Raw genomic sequence first — 20,176 nt, 5'->3', positions numbered from 1 at the left:
TTTGCTGACTTCTGCTCTAAGGGGTTAGGTTAGAATTTGGGCTGTTCACCAGGTATTGCGGGATGTCCTTGCCAAGTCCCTAATAACAGTATCTCCAAGGCAATTTCATTATTTGTAACTGAGGATAGTAATTGATTTCAGGGTTGCTGTAGGAGCAAATGAGAAATCGTATGTATCTAAGGGCTTTGGAAATGATAAAGAAAGGTAGCTCATTTTTAACTGCAATACCAAAAACAGAGTAAAAATAGGGGAAAAGTAGGTTCAGGTTTCCATTGTCAGGACCTGAGAAGTTAATATGCCCATGCCTTTAATGAGATATGCTAAATACATACATGGTACTGTTACTAATAGCCCTTTCCTGTGCTCTTTTCTTAAAGTTGAACGAAGAAGAAGATTTAACATAAATGACCGCATTAAAGAACTAGGTACTTTGATTCCCAAGTCAAATGATCCGTGAGTACAATTGCGTGTTAATCTGCATCATATATTTTTCGGACCTGAATGTTTTTTCATATGTTGTAAAAAATGCAGTTGTAAAAACTAAAGTAAAGAAGTCTCTCCCCTCCCTTTGGTTCTGTTCCTAAATTCTTCTTACACCTTTCTTTTGGTTAGTCTCATCAAACTAAAATTTCAAGACAAAAGCATTGAATTGTACAAAATGATCTTTGGACACTAGATGCTTTGGTTGTGAGGAGGTGGCTTTCTGAGAGGAGGTAGCTTTCTGAAACCTAAGAATTCTTTGCAAACAAATACTGAGCTTAAAAAATATTTCCTTTAATGATTCATGCAGAACAGAACTTTCAATAGCTGTTAAAGCTAGATTTGTTGACTGCTCTTTGACTTATACAGTATCTCTAAATAGGGACTGATGAACGGACATTAGAGACTTCAAGTTTAATGATACTCAACAGACAAAAAAAGGTCAATTGCTTTTATGAAAACTTGCCTGCTCTTTGTATGTTTTACCATTGTAGGGGAAAAAAAGTAATGTTTTAATCCTCTTATTAAGTACAGGTCAGCTAATTTGGATTTCAGCTTTTGGTCTCTCTTTATCCACCCTGCCCCCTTCAGAGATAACAGCTGTAAAGATAATTTTCTCAAGTCTTTCCTACCAGCCTATAGCTACCTGCAACGTCAGCAGATAGGACAACAAACACACAGTTTTTATCCATTAGAAATTGGCTCATTTGAAGCAAGGGGCTAGAAAATATATACATTTTAATGGCCCCCACAGGCAGTCTGTGAAATTAGCCTTTGAATATGACCTTTTAGCTACCTAATAAAATGTAAAGATGAAATCAAGTATTATTCATGCAAGGCTTATTAAATTTGCTATTCACATTATTGTTAGAGAATTTGTAACAAAATAAAATAAAACCATTACCTATTGTGAGGTGGTTTTGATGAATGTACAAGCACAATTCCATCTTCAATGTTTTGCCTTCCCAGGTTTCAAGGAAAGGCATTTTCAAACCCGAAACATTTCAGATTCTCAGTTCTGCAGCACAAATGTATCCTACTAAAGGGCTGTGACCTTCATTTCCTATAGTCAGTCTTGCATGATAGTTGAAATTGAATTCCCATTTTCCTGTTCTTTATCAGCTTTCACTTTTTAGCATATTCTTTTAAACTGTAGCATGTGAATCTCTTTAGCAACATATTATGAAATTATGGGGCTGCAGTGAAAGCCTCTATTTGCATATCTTCTTTCCCCATTGTATTAGAATACTTGCGGGTTTATAATCTGAACTGATAAAGATCTTTAATTGTAGGCATTGTTTTAAGATAAAACAGACTATAATCTATATGGTGGTTTTCCCACACCAGGTTTCTAGAATGTGCCTTGGGGCTGCTATGCAGACGCAGTCTCATAGACTGGGGTCTCAGCCCAGTACCTTTTCTCCCACCAGAGCAAGTCTGCTTTTGTTGATTTTATATAATGGAGATCTATACACACTATTCTGTGAAAAAAGAGTCTCTCTTATTACTGAACAAAAAAAAGTTTGAAAACCCTTTCTTAAACTCAGAAGCATAATTGATTGATTAGATCTCACAAGGAAGCAAAACCCAAGATAATTGGTTGAAACAATCACTTCTTTTCAACTGAGTGACCCCTCACATATCCCAATTCTGATTTCTCATCTTGCTGGCCTACGTGAAGCATCATTTATTTTAATTACATTTCTCTCTGACTGCTAAAGTTACTTCTCTTACTTTGATCTTAGCTCTGAATATTAAGTCTGTGCTCACTCTGGGTATCTCAGGACGTTCCCCTGGGTTGCCATCTTTGGTGTTCAGACCCCAGGGACCAACCCCAGGGAATTCTCTGGGGGCTGGAACTGTCCCTCTTATGGGAGAACTTCTGTTTTGTTCTTAATGTAACCCATATGAGGATCAATTACTTGGTGACTTGTTTAACGACCCTCTGTTCACCAGTTCCACCTGATACTTGTAGATGAGGAAATGGATAGAGAGAGGCTAGATAGCATGCCTGTGATAATTCTTGATTAAAAAAAAAAAATAGAAAGATGCTGAGTTTATGCCACAAACAATTTGGTAGTGCGATCTCACAGATCTGTTTTACCATCGTTTACTCTGACTGAGTTAACTTTTATAGTTTTAGAAACCTATAACTGTTTAATATAATGTTTAAGGAAACTGTAATCAACAGACCTAAATTTGAGTCCTGACTCTACCATGTGGTACTGTGTGGCCTAGGACAAGTTGAATTGTCTGTGTTTCAACACGTGCACAAAGTCTCTCTCTTACAAGGTGCTTGTCTGGGTTAAGTAAGACAATGTGTACAAACTGGGTGGGCAACACTAGGCACGTGGCAAACACTCATGAATGGTAGCTATTATTAATGTATGATTATTTCATTTTCAAAATTGAATGCTTTTAAAAATGATACAATGGACTTTGGGGACTTGGGGGAAGGGATGGAGCGGGTAGGATGGGGGTGAGGGATAAAAGACTACAGGTTGGGTACAGTGTACACAGCTTGGGTGGTGGGTGTACCAAAATCTCAGAAATCACCAATAAAGAACTTATCCATGTAACCAAGCACCACCTGTTCCCCCAAAACTATTAAAATTAAAAAAAAAAAAATTAAGTTCAGAAAAAGAGATATAGAATGCTTTGAATATTGAATTTTCATTGAGCCTCAAATCCTAAAAATGTCTGCTTTCCTCCATTTCCATTGCAGAGACATGCGCTGGAACAAGGGAACCATCTTAAAAGCATCTGTGGACTATATCCGAAAGTTGCAACGAGAACAGCAACGCGCCAAAGAACTTGAAAACCGACAGAAGAAACTGGAGCACGCCAACCGGCATTTGTTGCTCAGAATACAGGTATACGGCCTGAGTTGTGTAGTTTACTGCTTGTTACCAACTTCAAGACAGTAGAAAGATGGATATAATGAGCCATGGGGGAGTTGACTTACATGATCCTAACATAGTCTGTCCTTATTATTTGTGGATTCTGTATGTGTGAATTTGCCTACTTGTAACCCCAAAATCAATATCTGTGGCACTTCCACAGTCATTCTTGGACATGTGCAGAGTGGCAAGTTTGAGCTGCGTGCCCACAGTCATTTTCAGACATGTGCAGAGTGGCAAGTTTGAGCTACCCATGACACGCATTTCCAGGTGAGGTCGAACGACCCTGCCTGAGGCTGGCTGACTGCTTTCTTGTTTCAGCTGTCATCCTCTAAACAAGTGCTCCTTTCATGCTCTGTTCAGTGCTTTCTACGTTATTGTTTCTGTTGGTGATTTCGCTGTTTACAATGACCCCCAAGCATAATGCGGAAGCAATGTCTAGAGTTCCTGAGGGCAAGAAGGCCGTGATGTGTCTTACAGAGAAAACACAGGTGTTGGATAAGCTTCTTTCCGGCATGAGTTACAGTTCTGTTGGCTGTGAGTTTAATATTCACGGGTCAACAACATATATTACATAAGGTGACCTTCAACAGAAACATACATATAACAAGATTAAGTGTTGTGACTGGGGTCTCACAGGAACGTAACTTGTAATTCCCCTGGGAACAGCGCTTCCGTGTTCACCCATTCAGTGTTCACAGTGACTTTGTAGAACATAAAAAACATAAGCACTGACTATACATGTTAAATAAGAAGATACCTTAGTATTTGCAGGGTCTAGGAAGCAGTTGATGATCAAAGTCTGTGTTTATAAGGAACTTGGGGACACCCAGAGGATCTTATATTAAGGGCATAATTCCTGGAGATAGTTATAAATAGTGGAATTGTAATATATATCTTTAACTTAAACTATACACCCTTAGAGGAAGACATGCTAATTTTATTAATATGTACAATTTGTGCATCATCCTGTTCAGTGGGTACATGCACCAGTGTAAACAGGAGATGGGGAGTTCCTCTTCAGTGTCAGCTCCTGGAACTTCTCTCAGGTGCTCGGCCTCTCTTGTTGGGTGAAAGGGCACTACTTCCTCTGAAATGATCCTCAAAAACAGACTCCCTGTTTGAACCAAAGGGGGTTTGTGAGGGTAATTTTGATTTGCTGACTTTGAACAAAACCTATCTGTAAGAGTCAATGACACCATACTTTCTTCTTGAGTAGGCTGACCCACCTTTTACTAGATTTTGCCATAAAGCAAGGGTTGTCTTTCAACTTTGCCAGTACAACTATTCGTGGAGTTATTCGACGAAACAGCAGTGAGAAGTATGGCACCCTAGAGACCATTGTGTTTCACCTAATGGTGTTCCTCCTGGACGCTGAACTTTTCAAACAGAGCAATTCACTTATAATAATGGTCTCCAGTCTTCTGAATGCTTATATTTTGAAATTTCACATCTTTCATTCACTGCAGCGATTCCTCAGCTGTGGGGCGGGGAGGTGGGAAGCCACTTCCCTGTTGGAGTGCATTTTAGGACTCTGGGTAGTGAAGGAGAGGTTGTGTGTAATTGAAAGACCTCCTTCCCCACCCCACCCCCACCCCCACTTTGGCTTTGGTTGTTGGTTTTATGTTCTATCTCTTCAATAAGTAGCTATAGGTATTTAATCTCTTGAACGTAGTCTACCTATTTATAAAAGCAGCTTGTCGGCCGGGTGTGGTGGCTCACGCTTGTAATCCCAGCACTTTGGGAGGCCAAGGCGGGTGGATCACAAGATCAGGAGTTCAAGACCAGCCTAGCCAAGATGGTGAAGCCCCATCTCTACTAAAAATACAAAAATTAGCTGGATATGGTGGCAAGGACCTGTAATTCCAGCTACTCGTGAGGCTGAGGCAGAGAATCTCTTGAACCCGGGAGGTGGAGGTTGCAGTGAGCCAAGATCGCGCCCCTGCATTCCAGCCTAGGTGACAGAGTGAGACTCCATCTCAAAAAAAATTAAAAAATAGAAATAAAAATAAAACCAACTTGTGGCCGGGCGCAGTGGCTCACGTCTGTAATCCCAACACTTTGAGAGGCCAAGGCAGGTGGATCACAAGGTCAGGAGTTCGAGACCAGTCTGGCCAACATGGTGAAACCTCTACCAAAAATACAAAAAAAAAAAAAAAAAAAAAAAAAAAATTAGCTGGGCATGGTAGTGGATGCTTGTAATCCCAGCTACTCAGGAGCAGGAGGCTGAGGCAGGAGAACCCGGGAGGCGGAGGTTGCGGTGAGCCAAGATTGTGTCATTGCACTCCAGCTTAGGCTGCAGAGCAAGACTCCGTATCAAAAAACAAACAGAAAAAGCGGCTTGTACTAATGTGTCGTTTCCTTCTACAAGTATTAAAATGTAATAACTATTTTGAAAGAGTAGCTAGGTTTTGTTTTATTTTAGGGTTCCAAACATGTATATTCATATGAAATATGAATATTGTGAAATATGTGCATTGGAAATTCCATGGTGACGATGTCTTGATTTTCTTCCAATGACGATGTGAGGCAGCCTTTAGAACTTTTGCATATCACAGAAAACATTATTAATTAGGAAAGTTCTGCGATGCAATTAAGCTAGAGTTCGCTAGATGAGATTTATCACCTTATTTAGAAATCTGAGTAATGCTTTAATCAGCTGATAAATATTTTTAATTAGACAACAAAGGATTAGAGTAAGATGTTTGCCTCTCTTAATCCAACTTTTATTATTCTTTTTCTGAAAAGACAGTCTGCATGTGTGGAGGTGCTGTTCTTATTAGCATGTTGGTGTAGACTTACAAGAGTCCATGTTTTCAGTATGGGCCTAAGGGCTTTCTTTCATTTTCACTCTAAGTGATGCACGCAAAAGTTTTCACAGAAGAAAGAGCATGAATCCTTAATATCAGTGAAACTGCCATTTTATTAAATAGCCCAGGGCTTTCAAATGATGCCTGAAGAAACTTGTGTTTCTGGAGATTATTTAAAGGAACTTGAAGGTACTTGTGTGACATCTCAAGCTCCTGGCTTTTACTCATATTGCATCCAAAGAAGGATTTTGCAGACCCAAAAACCTTGAATTTAGACTGAAACATGGCTTTTCAAGCACATATGTTTCTCAGCTTGTGGGCAAAGGTTGAGAGGCCATGTCATGTGGAGAGTCCTTCCCCTCTCTGATAAGGAAAGGTGACTTGCTTCAAATTTATATTCTCTTGCTACATATTGTTTCACAATCATAGAAGGGATAGCATTGGAATGGAGAAGCAGAATGCTTATCAGGAATCAATTAAAGTATCTATGGTTCATTTTAGGAATGCCCAGGGATATACTCAGAAAGGAAAAAGAGAAAGAGCTTGCTTGGAAGGCATTTTGCAATGATACAGGGGGAATCAATGGCATTTCGTAAGTGTATTACTCAGTTAGTGCGGCTGTAGTGAAATGCCATTGACTGGGTGGTAAACAAGAGTTATTTTCTCACAATTCTGGAGGCTAGTTGTTGTCCAAGATCAAGTTGTCAGCAGGGTTGGTGCCTTCTGAAGCCTCTCTCCTTGGCTTCTAGATGCCCGTCTTCTCCCTGTGTGTTCACATGGTCTTTTTTTCTGTGTGCATCTGTCCCAATCTCCTTTTCTTACAAGGACACCAGTCCTATTGGGTTTAGGCCCACCAGTATGATCGCATTTTAAATTAATTGCCTCTTTAAAGGCCCTATCTCCAAATACAGTCACATTCCAAGGTAATAACGTTAGGACTTCAACATTCAAATTTTTTCCAGGACACAATGTAGCCAATAATAGGAATGTATGTGAGGCAGGAAAGGAAAAAAGTTGTTCATCTTATAGATGAGAACTTACTTGTTGAGTTAAAAACATACTTTCCCTTTGCCATCGTGAAATGGGTTAAAGGATGCTTCTAAAACTTTAGTTACTTGCATAGAACTTTCACAGCTTTTGCTATCACTACCAAAACTTTTTAACTTCATGGCACTCTTAGTGTTTTAGCAAGCTTTTTACCATCCCCCTAGACCAAAAGAAATACCTACTCTTTTTGTTAGGTCCAAACAACTTATTAAGTATTTAGGTTCTAACAACTTGGTAGCCATTTGAAAAAATAAAACATATAAATGGAAAGGAAAATAGCATTTTTATTTTGTTATTAAATAACCATATTACTTACTAACTGGATGTGTGTGCCTGTTGGGCACTGCACAACTTCTAACGTCTCTTGGAATCAGACTGGACACCACCACCCTTGTTGCCCAGTCCACAGTGATGTTCATGCGACACTTGTTTTTCTTTCATCACAGCAACCGCCACAAGCCCAACTTTGCAATGATATGATGTGGTTGAAAAGTGTATAGCACAGTCTGATGCTGAAAGAGAACTATCCTGAGTTTAGTAGTTCTCAGGTAGTATTGCCATTTCCCTTGAAATGTTAGGCTATCTCCAGTGCTCTGTGAGTTCATTGCAGCACCCATGGGGACCTCAGTGCACAGCTGAAGGACCATGAAAGCTGAAGGACCATGAAACTATGTTACTCTTTACTGAATATGTTTCTTTTTTCTTTTCTTTCATTTTTCTTTTCTTTCTTTTTTTTTTTTTTTTTTTTTTTTTTTTTTGAGATGGTGTTTCACTCTTCTTGCCCAGGCTGGAGTGCAATGGCGTGATCTTGGCTCACTGCAACCTCCACCTCTCAGGTTCAAACGATTCTCCTGCCTCAACCTCCCGAGTAGCTGGGATTACAGATGCGCACCACCATGCCTGGCTAATTTTAGTATTTTTAGTAGAGACGGGGGTTTCACCATGTTGACCAGGCTGGTCTCGAACTCCTGACCTCAGGTGATCCACCCCCCTCGGCCTCCCAAATAATATTTTTATCAGCTTGCATTTAAAACTTCATTTTTGTATTTTTTAACTTATCCTCAGTGTGAACATTAATATCTGCGAGAGACCATCTCTCTCTGTTTTTCATACATAGTCAAATCTATAAAACACCTAAAATATTTCATATACTACCAATGGTACTTCTACTATACTTTAGAACATACAGAGCTTATTAATTTAAAAGAACAAAAAACTTTTATTTTGAGAATTTATTGTTTTCCAAGTATCTGATTTTTAATAATAGACTTTATTTTTTAGGACAGTTTTTGGTTCGCAGTAAAATTGAAATGATGCTGCAGCTATTTCCCATATACCTCTTTCCCCCAAGCATGCACGGCCTTCCCCATTATCAGCATTCCCTACCAGAGTGGCACATTTATTAGAATCAATGAACCCGCAGTGACATTTCATTTCCCTCCAAAGTCTATACTTTACATTCCCTCTTGGTGTTGTACATTTTGTGGGTTTGGCCAAATGTCTAATGACATGCATCTACCGTTACAGTATCATATAGAGTGGTTTCATGGGCTTAAAACTCCTCTGTGCTCTGCCTATTTCAGTGTTTTATCTTTACTCTTATTATAGGAACTTGAAATGCAGGCTCGAGCTCATGGACTTTCCCTTATTCCATCCACGGGTCTCTGCTCTCCAGATTTGGTGAATCGGATCATCAAGCAAGAACCCGTTCTTGAGAACTGCAGCCAAGACCTCCTTCAGCATCATGCAGACCTAACTTGTACAACAACTCTCGATCTCACGGATGGCACCATCACCTTCAACAACAACCTTGGAACTGGGACCGAGGCCAGCCAAGCCTATAGTGTCCCCACGAAAATGGGATCCAAACTGGAAGACATCCTGATGGATGACACTCTTTCTCCCGTTGGTGTCACTGATCCACTCCTTTCCTCAGTGTCCCCCGGAGCCTCCAAAACAAGCAGCCGGAGGAGCAGTATGAGCATGGAAGAGACAGAGCATGCTTGTTAGCGAATCCTCCCTGCACTGCATTCGCACAAACTGCTTCCTTTCTTGATTCGTAGGTTTAATAACTTACCTGAAGGGGCTTTCTTGATACTTTTCCTTTAATATGAAATTTTTTTTCATGCTTTATCAATAGCCCAGGATATATTTTATTTTTAGAATTTTGTGAAACAGACTTGTATATTCTATTTTACAACTACAAATGCCTCCAAAGTATTGTACAAATAAGTGTGCAGTATCTGTGAACTGAATTCACCACAGACTTGAGCTTTCTGAGCAAGAGGATTTTGCGTCAGAGAAATGTCTGTCCATTTTTATTCAGGGGAAACTTGATTTGAGATTTTTATGCCTGTGACTTCCTTAGAAATTAAATGTAAAGTTTAATTGAAAGAATGTAAAGCAACCAAAAAGAAAAAAAAAAGAGGAAAAGAAATCCATACTAACCCTTTTCCATTTTATAAATGTATTGATTCATTGGTACTGCCTTAAAGATACAGTACCCCTCTAGCTTTGTTTAGTCTTTATACTGCAAACTATTTAAAGAAATACTGTATTCTGTAAAAGACAAAAAAAAAAAAAAATGCAGTCTTTTCATGAAGATCGTCTGGTTAGAAAACATAACTGATACCAACTGAAACTGAAGGGAGTTAGACCAAGGCTCTGAAATTTAAAGTCTAATCTTGCTCTCTTTTATTCTGTGCTGTTACAGTTTTCTTCATCAATGAGTGTGATTCAGTTTTTCATAAGATATATTTTATTTTGAAATGGAAATTAATGTCCTCTCAAAGTAAAATATTGAGGAGCACTGAAAGTATGTTTTACTCTTTTTTTGTTTTGTTTTTTCATTTTTGCTTTTGATAAGAAAACCGAACTGGGCATATTTCTAATTGGCTTTACTATTTTTATTTTTAAATTATGTTTTACTGTTCATTTGATTTGTACAGATTCTTTATTATCATTGTTCTTTTCAATATGTTTGTATTAATTTGTAAGAATATGCATCTTCAAATGGCAAGTTTTCAATATTTTTACAACTCACTGGTGGTTTTCCGCATTCTTTGTACACCCATGAAAGAAAACTTTTATGCAAGGTCTTGCGTTTAAAAGACAGCTTTGCGAATATTTTGTAAATTACAGTCTCACTCAGAACTGTTTTTGGACACATTTAAGGTGTAGTATTAATAGGTTAAAACCAGGCTTTCTAGAAAGAATAAACTTACATATTTATTTTTAGGATATGAAAATAGCAATATTCTTGGAGACCGATAACCATAGCATTAATACGCCCATTCTGGTCATTTAAATTGGGGTTTATTTCAGCAAACTTGCTGAATTTATTTTTAAGAAAGAAATACTGTATTGGCAAATTACTGTTACTTGATAACAATGTTTTAACAAGGAGCAATGTTGTAAAGTTAGTTTCAGTGCATTATCTACTTGTGTAGTCCTATGCAATAACAGTAGTGTTACATGTATCAAGCCTAGATGTTTTATACAGATGCCATATAGTGTTATGAGCCAGGCTGTTGAATGGAATTTCTCAGTAGCAGCCTACAATTGAATAGCAAGTGGCATAAAGCATATCCATTCAGAATGAAGTGCCTTAAATATAGCAGTAGTCTTTTTTGGACTAGCACTGACTGAACTGTAATGTAGGGGAAAGTTTCACGATGGTATCTATAGTCAAGAGGAAGATGTAGCATGGTGCCTATGTAGACAATATAAGAGCTTCCAATTTTCCTTCAGATATTTTTAATATTAAATATATTTTAGTGACAGAGTGCCAACTTCTTTCATCAGGAAACCTTATTCAGGAGGGTTTTTAAAAAGTGTTTAAATGTCAAATGTGAACTGGTGATGGGTGATGGAGGATTCAGAGAGGAGTGATCGTCAGATGTGTGAATGGATGGTTTAAGTGAAAATAATCAACCGCATAGTTCCCACGCACGCTGGGCAATGAGAATCCTTGGAAACATTGGTGATGCTATCAGTTTTATAGCTTTATTACTTAAGGGGGTAGGGAAAATTAGTTCCCATTCTTTCAACCCCCTTAACTGTATAGCTCTTTTCCTAGAATAGTGATGCAAATCTGCATGAACAACTAATTGTACCATAGTGTTCATTGATACAATCATAGCATTGTCTCTTTTTCTCTTCATATTTATATGGGGGGGAGGGCACTGGATGCAAACGTTGAAGATCGTGACGCTATGATGTTAGTTTTCCTTAGCTGATTTTGAGGGTTTTTAAAAATAAAGCAAGATTGACTAACCTACGGCCAAGGGAACAGGACTATGGTTTAGCAACCATATAGAAAGCTTTGTTGAAAGAAAGTATGGCATCTTGTACCACTGCCCTGACTGTCACAACTCCTAACCTTGCCATTGCCTGCCTCCCTGTCCCCTTCTCTTAAGAGACAATTTCTGCAGGTGGCAGGTGAGCAAACCCAGGAGAATGCTGCAATCTTGGGGGTGGTTTTATTTATTTATTTTTTTGCCAAATAGAGTGTGGATTCGTTTTAGGGGCTAGTTAAGCCAAGAGGCAGTGGTTTGGGCTTGTTGTTTGTAACGAGAAAATGATCCACACCACTCCCCCCATTCCCGGGTGCAGAATTGTGACTCCGGGTTGGGCCTCTGTATGGAGTGACCAAAATGCCAAAATTGTCTGTCTGCCTCTGAGTAGGGCAATGGAAATACCAAACCTTCTGACTTTGCCAAAAAGCATACAAGCAACCTGGTCATACATAGGATGACAAAATTATTTCTGGTTGTTTTTAAACAATAAAGCAATAAGAACAATACATAGGAAGTTAAAAGCACAAAGGAATGAACTTATTAATATTTTTGAAAAATGTACTGGGAAAAAGCTGATGTCGATAACAGTATAAAACAGCCCTATTTCTTGATAAAAATGACAAATGACTGTCTCTTGCAGATGCTTGGTACTGTAATGTTAATAATAGTCACCTGCTGTTGGATGCAGCAATAATTTCCGTATGGTCCATAGCACTGTATATTATGGATCAATATTAATGTATCCGATGAAATCATCGACTTGTTCTTGATAGCCTCATTAAAGCATTTGGTTTTTCACATAGTGGTGGCCTATTGTGTTAATGCCAATTTTGAATGTTATCTGCCTTATCAAAAAATGGTAGTGCACATTTTCTTCTGATTTAATGAATAACAAATTGCATGAAAATTTAGAGAATGCCAGTAAGTACTTTTTTTGTTTAAAATGCCACTCTAGGATGTTACTTTTTGGTTTTAAACATTTTTGATTACTTTTTGACTTACACTCAGATGAGCTATAATTATGCAGCTTTTTTATCCCCCTCTGAATTTGGGGAGATTTTAAACTCCCAAATGCCAAGACTTCATTTTAGATATAGGAGTTTTATTTAAAATGTTTCAGTGAGAGGTGGCTTTAAAAAAGAGAAATTGTCAGAGAAACCCTTGCATATTTACAGAAAAGATATTGGGTTTTTAAAATACAAATTTACAATAATGAAAGCTTAATATACCAAGGCTGCCAGCTCCTGGTTGCCTTTTTTTTTTTTTTAATACACTACTTAAGAATCATTTGATAAATGTTGGATTTGAATTGGAAAGTGTCAGACAAAACATGTCTTTATTCCCTAGCTAGACCTTAAACTTCTGCCCTTTTAAAAAATATATTCTGGTTTAACCTCTGGAGAAAATGAGCAAGAAACTTCCTGTAAGGCTGCCGAGCTGACTGTCAGCTTTTTCCTAAGTTTAATTTTCTTCTTAAATTGTAATATATAGTAATCAAGGCCTTTCTTTTTCAGGCCTATTTGAATTATTTTTATTTTCCCTAGAAGTACAACTGTAGGACCCCTTAAAAACATGTAAAAGTAGGAAGATTACCTTTTGGAACAAGAGAAAATATTCTGGGCACAATCAAAAGCAAGTAAGCTGAAACTTGGGGCTTTTCATCTCCGGGGGATCTGGAGCAATACCTCCACTCACATTTCTGTCCTGGTATTTACCAGTAAACAGTCATTTCACAGCCCATAAGGATCCTTCATCTTTAGCTTCCCCCCCACTTCACACACACACAATTACGTGTTATAATGGTGTTACCTGAAGATTGGATATTTGCCTGCAATGTGTATGACTTCATTTGATATCCACAGACTTAATTTCTTAAAATTTTATTAAGCCAATTCACTTTCAAATAAATTACATCCGTTCAGTCACCACACGTGGCCTCTCAGTTAATCTTCCTGGGTTTGAACCTTATCTCTGCCCATGTCTTGCTCTGTGATTTTGTGCAAGTTATTTGGCCTCCCTGTGCCTCAAAAGTAGCTACCATATAGTGTTCTTGTGAAGACCATTCGAGTTAATAATACTAGAATTTGTGCTTGACAGCACATAGTAAATGCTCAGTAAAGGATAGCTTTTCTTATAATAATCACCTTCATTACTAAAATGGAAAATACTTTCTGGACCAACTAAAATCATCATCTGTGTTAGCAGTGACATGCACACCACATTTGGCAAAGCACTGAATTACAACATAGATTGAAGATGTGTGTAAACCGGCCAGGGGACAGAGCCCCAGGCTATTTTGGAGAAAGGAACCTTGCTGTTTGTAAGACCTAGGGTAGGAATATTTTAGAGAACTAATAATAAATTCAATGTATCACATTAAAATATCTTCAGCACAAATGACCTAAAATTTAAATTGTTTTAAACCTGTACATTCTGCATGTATGCTTCTGCCATGAGAAGAATAATATTATTTTCATAAAATATGCCCTTACTGAAGCTGAAATCTTTATTATATTCTTTTGAAAAATTAAACTTTTTAATCATTTGCAATATACACTGATATACAGCTAAGAGTGGTGTCTTGACTATATCCTGTCTTCAGTTTCCTATCAATATTGAAATGTTTTTCAGGATTTTATTTTCAATTGTACTTACATTTGATGACTTCTTTGGAAAACCATCTGAGAAGTTAATCTTCCTAATCCAGCCTACATAAATGAACTGTTAGAATTACCCTGTTTTTATTTTTTTGTGTATGCCAAGATTTAATGCATAGCCAAGTAGCACGAGGAAAGCTCCTTTAAGAGGAGTGTTGTAAAGTTAGATTTTCATTATATTTAGAGAGAAGTGGTGATGATCTCTTAATTCTTTGCTGCCACATCTGAGGCTCAATAGCAGTGGCTTTATGTCTGCACCCATAATAACATGAATCCATAATACACATCTGAACAGAGTGTAAGTGAAGCAGCTTTGATTATCCTGCTTTTTCCAAGAGGCATATATCCTCCTCCCCTCAAAAAAAGTGTAGAGTAAACCTGCCATGTTAAAATTGTCAAGGTCCTGTATAGAGCATAAAATGTAGACATGGTTAATTGTATTTGTGTTCAATATTTGTAGGTCTTTTGAGCCTATTACCTATACCAGATACAGTGGAAAGTAATATGAGTATACACAAAACCAAATAAATCTCAGCAACACATCTAAATGGTAAAGACAGTTTGCTTTTGAAAAATTTGCATTTTAAATTTCTAATTATGGAGTCAGTTGAAGATATATCCAAATGGGTGCAATTGTCACTCAAAATTCCTTACATATTATTCAGACAGCAAAATCTATGTAAATAGAAACCACGAAACTAGTGTTTCCCAAACTTCACTTTATGGAGCTAGTTCCACAAGCTGTTGCACAAGTTGCTTTGAGGAATGGGGGTTTGGAGGTGGGCTGGGGTGGGGAAATGCTATACTGTAGTTAATTTTGAGGAAGTTAGCTTTGGGAAATGCTGAGCTAAACAAATTTGAACAGGTATCTCTACGGCAAGGCTTCTCACATTCTAAATTATGCTAATGGGATTGAGAGTTTGTAACATTTCCCGATCTCGTTTGGCCACAGGACTGTGTGTGTGTGTGTGTGTGTGTGTGTGTGTGTGTTTGTGTGTGTAAGATACCTGCTAATTGTTCCAAAGAACGCCGTTTGGGAAATTCTGGAGATTTTACATAAATTATTTAAACTCAATAAATATATATTTTTTTGTTTTCCTGAAGCAAGTATGCTTACATTTGTTTATGATTCCACAGGTATTAGTCATTGTCATTAAAAAAATTATTACTCCAAAGAAACAAATTAGCTTAGGTTTTCATCTCCATTGAAAATATAAAATTCTGATTAAGGAAAATATTGGCATTAAAAAATTCTTATTCCTGAATTTAAAAAGTAACGTTTTCATTTTCAAAGAAAATATTCACTCTGGTTATGCACATGTTCAATGTACTTTTTCTATAAGTGGTAATATAAGAAGTTCTTTATGTTGAATGTCTCCCACATCTTTAAATATGGACAACCTAATGTTTAGGAAATATTTGGTTTATAACTTTAGGTTCTGCTCACTGGTTGTTGCTGGAAGGACATTAGGAAGAATTGTATGGTATTCAGAATTGATGTAGGCTTGTCAATGACTCTTTTTCAATGAAGGTAAGTCCTGACAGATGGACCAGATTGTATCTCCAAAGTTCTGTTGTTAATTGGTTATAGGCCAACCCACAAGAGCTATATTAATTCTTATATGCCTGTAGTATATCATAGGACTTACTAAGGTTGTTCTAGCATTTAAACACTGTATTACAAAGCCCAAGGGAAAATACATTAACACGTCTTTTCCACTCCTTACAGATGAGATCACAGATTTCTTTCATTCAATGTCTTTTAAAAATACTTTTCAGCCCTCACTCTTCGCCTAGGAATAAACGGTGAACAGAGGAATTTCACTCCAGTGGAATGAAGGAATTTATTGCCTCGTATTACCATAAAGTCCAAATGGCAAATATAACTTCATGTATGCCTGGGTTCAAGGGCTCAAACAAGCATTCAATCTGCCTGTCTGTAATTTTCTTGGCGCCAACCTCCTCTTGGAGGCAGGTCTTCTCCATGAGGTCCCCTCTAGCAGTTCCAAAGTCCTGTAGACAGCCAGCACCTCTTTCCCAGTTGCTATGGTGAAGTCCCTGTAGTAGTTCTGATCAGGCCTACTTGGTTATGATCACCATAACCCAAAAATGGAACACACCAGTGGGCCAGGTCTGGGTCATGTGTCCACTCTGCCAGATTCACTCAGCAGCACCTAAACCTTGTGGACCAAGAGACAAGGAGGTGGGACTCACCCAGACTCCAAAAGGTAATACTGTTCCCAAAGCAAGAAGAAGAGGAATAGTAAGCAAAACAACAGATATTTATTGCTTAGACTTCAAGAGGACTGAGCAAACTCTACCCTTGCCAACCTTTTGCCTTCTCAGATGCACAAATTTGGAACTTTTTTCTTCCTTTACCCTGAACCCCAGGGTGATAGAAAGGGAGGGAAGGGAGATACTAAATCCCTACAGCTGCATCTCCCTCTTCCTCATTCTTCATAGCTCATTTCTCATAACCAGCTCTCCAGCTCTCACCCCCTACTCAATCCTCTACCAGACAGAGATCCTAAGACCCAAGTTTTGCAATAAAATACAGTCGTGTGCCACATCATGATGTTTTGGTCAATGATGGATTGCATATGTGATGGTGGTCCCGTAAGATTACAATGGAGCCGAAAACTTTCTATCGCCTAGTGATATCGCAGCTGTCATGCCATGAGCTCAATGCATACCCACGTTTGTGGTGATGTTGGTATAAACAAGCCTACTGCACTGCCAGTCATAGAGAATTATAGCACATACAATTATGAACAGTAACATAATACTTGATAATAAATGACTATATTATGGATTTATGTATTTGCTATTTATCATTATTGTAGAGAGTACTCCTGCTTTTTAAAACAGCAGGCCCTTCAGAAAATATTCCAGAAGAAGGCATTGTCATCAGAGGAGATGACAGCTTCGTGCATGTTCCTGCCCATGAAAACCTTCCAGGGGAACAAGATGTGGAGGTGGAAGACAGTGATATTGATGGTCCTGACCCTGTGCAGGCCTAAGCTAATGTCTCTGTTTTTGTCCTTGTTTTTAACAAAAAAGTTAAAAATTGTTTTAAAATGAAAAATAGTAAAAAGCTTATAGAATAAGGATATAAAAAAGAAAAATTCTTTTATTTTATTTTTATTTTTATTTTCTTTGAGACAGAATCTCACTTTATCCCCCAGGCTGGAGTGCAGTGGCCCAATCTTGGCTCACTGCAACCTCCGCCTCCCGGGTTCAAGTGATTCTCATGCCTAACGTCCTGAGTAGCTGAGACTACAGGTGTGTGCCACCATGCCTGGCGAATTTTTATATTTTTTGGTAGAGATGGGGTTGCGCCTTTTTGGCCAGGCTGGTCTCAAACTTCTGACCTCAACAAATCCACCCACCTCAGCCTCCCAAAGTGCTGGGAATTCAGGTGTGAGCCACTGTGCCCAGCCAAGCAAATATTTATGTACAGCTGTACAATGTGTCTGTGTTTTACACTGTGTTATTATGAAACAGTCAAAAAGTTAAAAGCATCAAAAAGTTTATAAAGTAAAATATTATAGTAAGCCAAGGTTAACTTATTATTGAAAAAAGAAATTTTTTTAAATGTAATGTAGCCTAAGTGTACAGTATTTATGAAGTCTACAGTAGTGTACAGTAATGTCCTAGGCCTTCACCCTCATTTACCAGTCACTCATTGACCCACCCAGAGCAACTTCTAGTCCTGTAAGCCCTATTCACCAGCCCTATACAGGTATCCTATTTTTAAAATCTTTTATACAGTACTTTTACTGTACTTCTTCTATGTTTAGATACAGAAATGCCATTGTGTTAAAATTGCCTACAGTATTCAATATTCAGAGGACTCACCAAGCACTCACTCCTCTAAATACAAATGAACTCTTACTTCTGTCACTTCTAAAGCCTACTTTGTTATCAGGATGTTTTCAGTTGCCCATAGCAGAAACTAAACTCCATTTGGCCAAAAAATAAAAACAAAAAAAACCTCCAGGGGTGAAACTGAGAATGGTGACTTCAAGTGCTCAAATGACCACTACATGCATGCGTTGCTCCCTCTTCTTAGACCTGCTCTCCTCTGTGTTGGCTTTATTTCTAGGCAAACTCTCCCTATGAGGTGGCAAAATGGCTAATGGCCCCAAACACAACCTTGCAGTTTATCAACCAGCCTGGAAAGAGTGTTTCTCTCCTCCCAGAGTCTCACTGGCCCAAATTGGCCAGTATGTTTAATCCTGGACCAGTCATTATTGCCAGCAGCATGGAATACACTGACAGGCTACTCCTAATCATATTTTTACCCATTGGGCTAGGATTGACTCCGCCTTTTTGGAGGAGAAGGAGGCAGCCCTAAAAACTGAGAAGCCCTCATCCAAGTTGTCCTTTCTGCCTGTGTCCACCTGCTTTTCCAACAGTTAGTTCTTTATCTTTCAGGTTTCAGATGAAATTTCACCTTCTCAGAGAAGAGGGCACTGACCAACTCACATAATAGAAAAGAGACTCTGTTTGCCTTTCCTTAACATACCGTCTTGTTTATTTCCTTCATAGCCTTGGGTTGCCTTTTCTCCTTCTCCTTCTTCTTCTCCATCTTCATCTCCTGCTCCTTCTCCTTCTGCAGCTCCTTCTTCTTCTACTGCTTGGGCAGTTTCTTGTCCCTTTCATAGAAAATATTCATATTTGTGATCAGTAGACAAGGGTTGGCAAGTTTTGCCACCATATTGTCAATAAGAACACAGTCTTATTTAAAAAAAATAAAATAAATGAAAATACTAGGTTAAGAGAATCTGTTTGCTAGGACTATGGAAATATTTGTTTACAAGCAGCATGTTATCACATCTCATTTACATGAGTTCTTGGGAGAATAAAACTTCCACGTGAATTAACTTACAGATGGCTGAACTTAGTGCTTTAAATGGCCAAAATTTTATTTTCACTATTTTTGATGATAGGCTTTCTCAAGTGTATGATTCTCTACCTCTTGAAACAGACTATAATGAATATAATTTTACCTGTGCGTGATGCCTCAGGGTCATCTTTAAGATTATTATTACAGTGAGCTGTAACACAATGGTGTCCTTGGGGGCTTCAGAGATGCAATGCAGGTTTTGGTCCCTGTGTAAAGAGGCCCTAGAGAGCAGCACTTTTACTCCGTCTTCTTTCCTCCCAAACCCCTTCAGATTTAATGCTCCAGCTCTGCTGTGGGCTTGAGAGAATTGCTAATCCAGTTAAGTCTTTAACAGTTAACAGAACTGTGTCTTGTATACGGAAAATGTGCCTCGTGTAAATATCTGGGCATTCTGCTGCCTAAGCTGCAATGCAAAAGCTTTAGTGCTTTGATTTTGGCTATGAGGAAATCTTTTCCTCCCCTAGTTGCCTGTTTTATCCACTGCACTTTGGCTAACTAGAAGTTGCTGGATCTGTGACCTAGTTAAATAAGTTTTTCTATAATTAGAAACACAGGTTGGACTTGTTAGGGTCATGAGATTTCATTTTGTTAAGCCACTTGTAGGCCATTCTTTCAACACTTTGTAGAAATTCTAATAGGTTAGTCCAACTCAGACAATGAGAGGGTCAGCAAACTTTTCTGTAAAGGGCCAGGAAATAAATACTTTAGGCTTTTCAAGTCAAAAGGCAAAATTAAATATATTGTATTGGTGCTTGTGTAACAAGAGAGAAAACAAATTTCCATCAATTTTTCATTGATGAAATGCTAAGTATAATAATAATTGAATATCATTCTTGTAATACAACTCTACTATGAAGAAGAATAGAATTCTTTCAGGGGAAAAAATGACATTTTGATTAATTGTGGTTCAAAGTTCCTGTCCCCTAGCCTCAAATTGATTATAAATGCTTATCTGTAAAAGCCACTCTTAACTCACAGGCTGTTCAAAAACAGGTTGGCCTGCAGGCTATCTTTTCCCAACCTCTGGACTGTGGCAGTCTAATGTCCCCCGATGGCTGTTTTCTCTTCTTCATTT

General features: G+C 38.2%; 1 protein-coding gene across 17 annotated transcripts in view; it reads left to right on the top strand.

Moving 5' to 3' along the window:
• Nucleotides 1–12,335, top strand: part of MITF (melanocyte inducing transcription factor) — a 223,742-nt gene extending 211,407 nt beyond the window's left edge. For all 17 annotated transcript variants that reach the window (XM_038003659.2, XM_007984951.3, XM_007984952.3 and 14 more), the window contains 3 exons: nt 378–453; nt 3,206–3,353; nt 8,846–12,335. In XM_038003659.2, coding sequence (XP_037859587.1) covers nt 378–453; nt 3,206–3,353; nt 8,846–9,247 — 626 coding nt within the window. In that variant the 3' untranslated portion in view covers nt 9,248–12,335. The remainder of the gene's footprint in view (nt 1–377; nt 454–3,205; nt 3,354–8,845) is intronic.
• Nucleotides 12,336–20,176: the final 7,841 nt, after the last annotated feature.

Source organism: Chlorocebus sabaeus, chromosome 22 (genome assembly GCF_047675955.1).
Source record: "Chlorocebus sabaeus isolate Y175 chromosome 22, mChlSab1.0.hap1, whole genome shotgun sequence".
Lineage (NCBI taxonomy): Eukaryota > Metazoa > Chordata > Mammalia > Primates > Cercopithecidae > Chlorocebus > Chlorocebus sabaeus.
The sequence above is the reverse complement of the archived record's forward strand: the minus strand, read 5'-3'. Positions and strand labels throughout refer to the sequence as shown.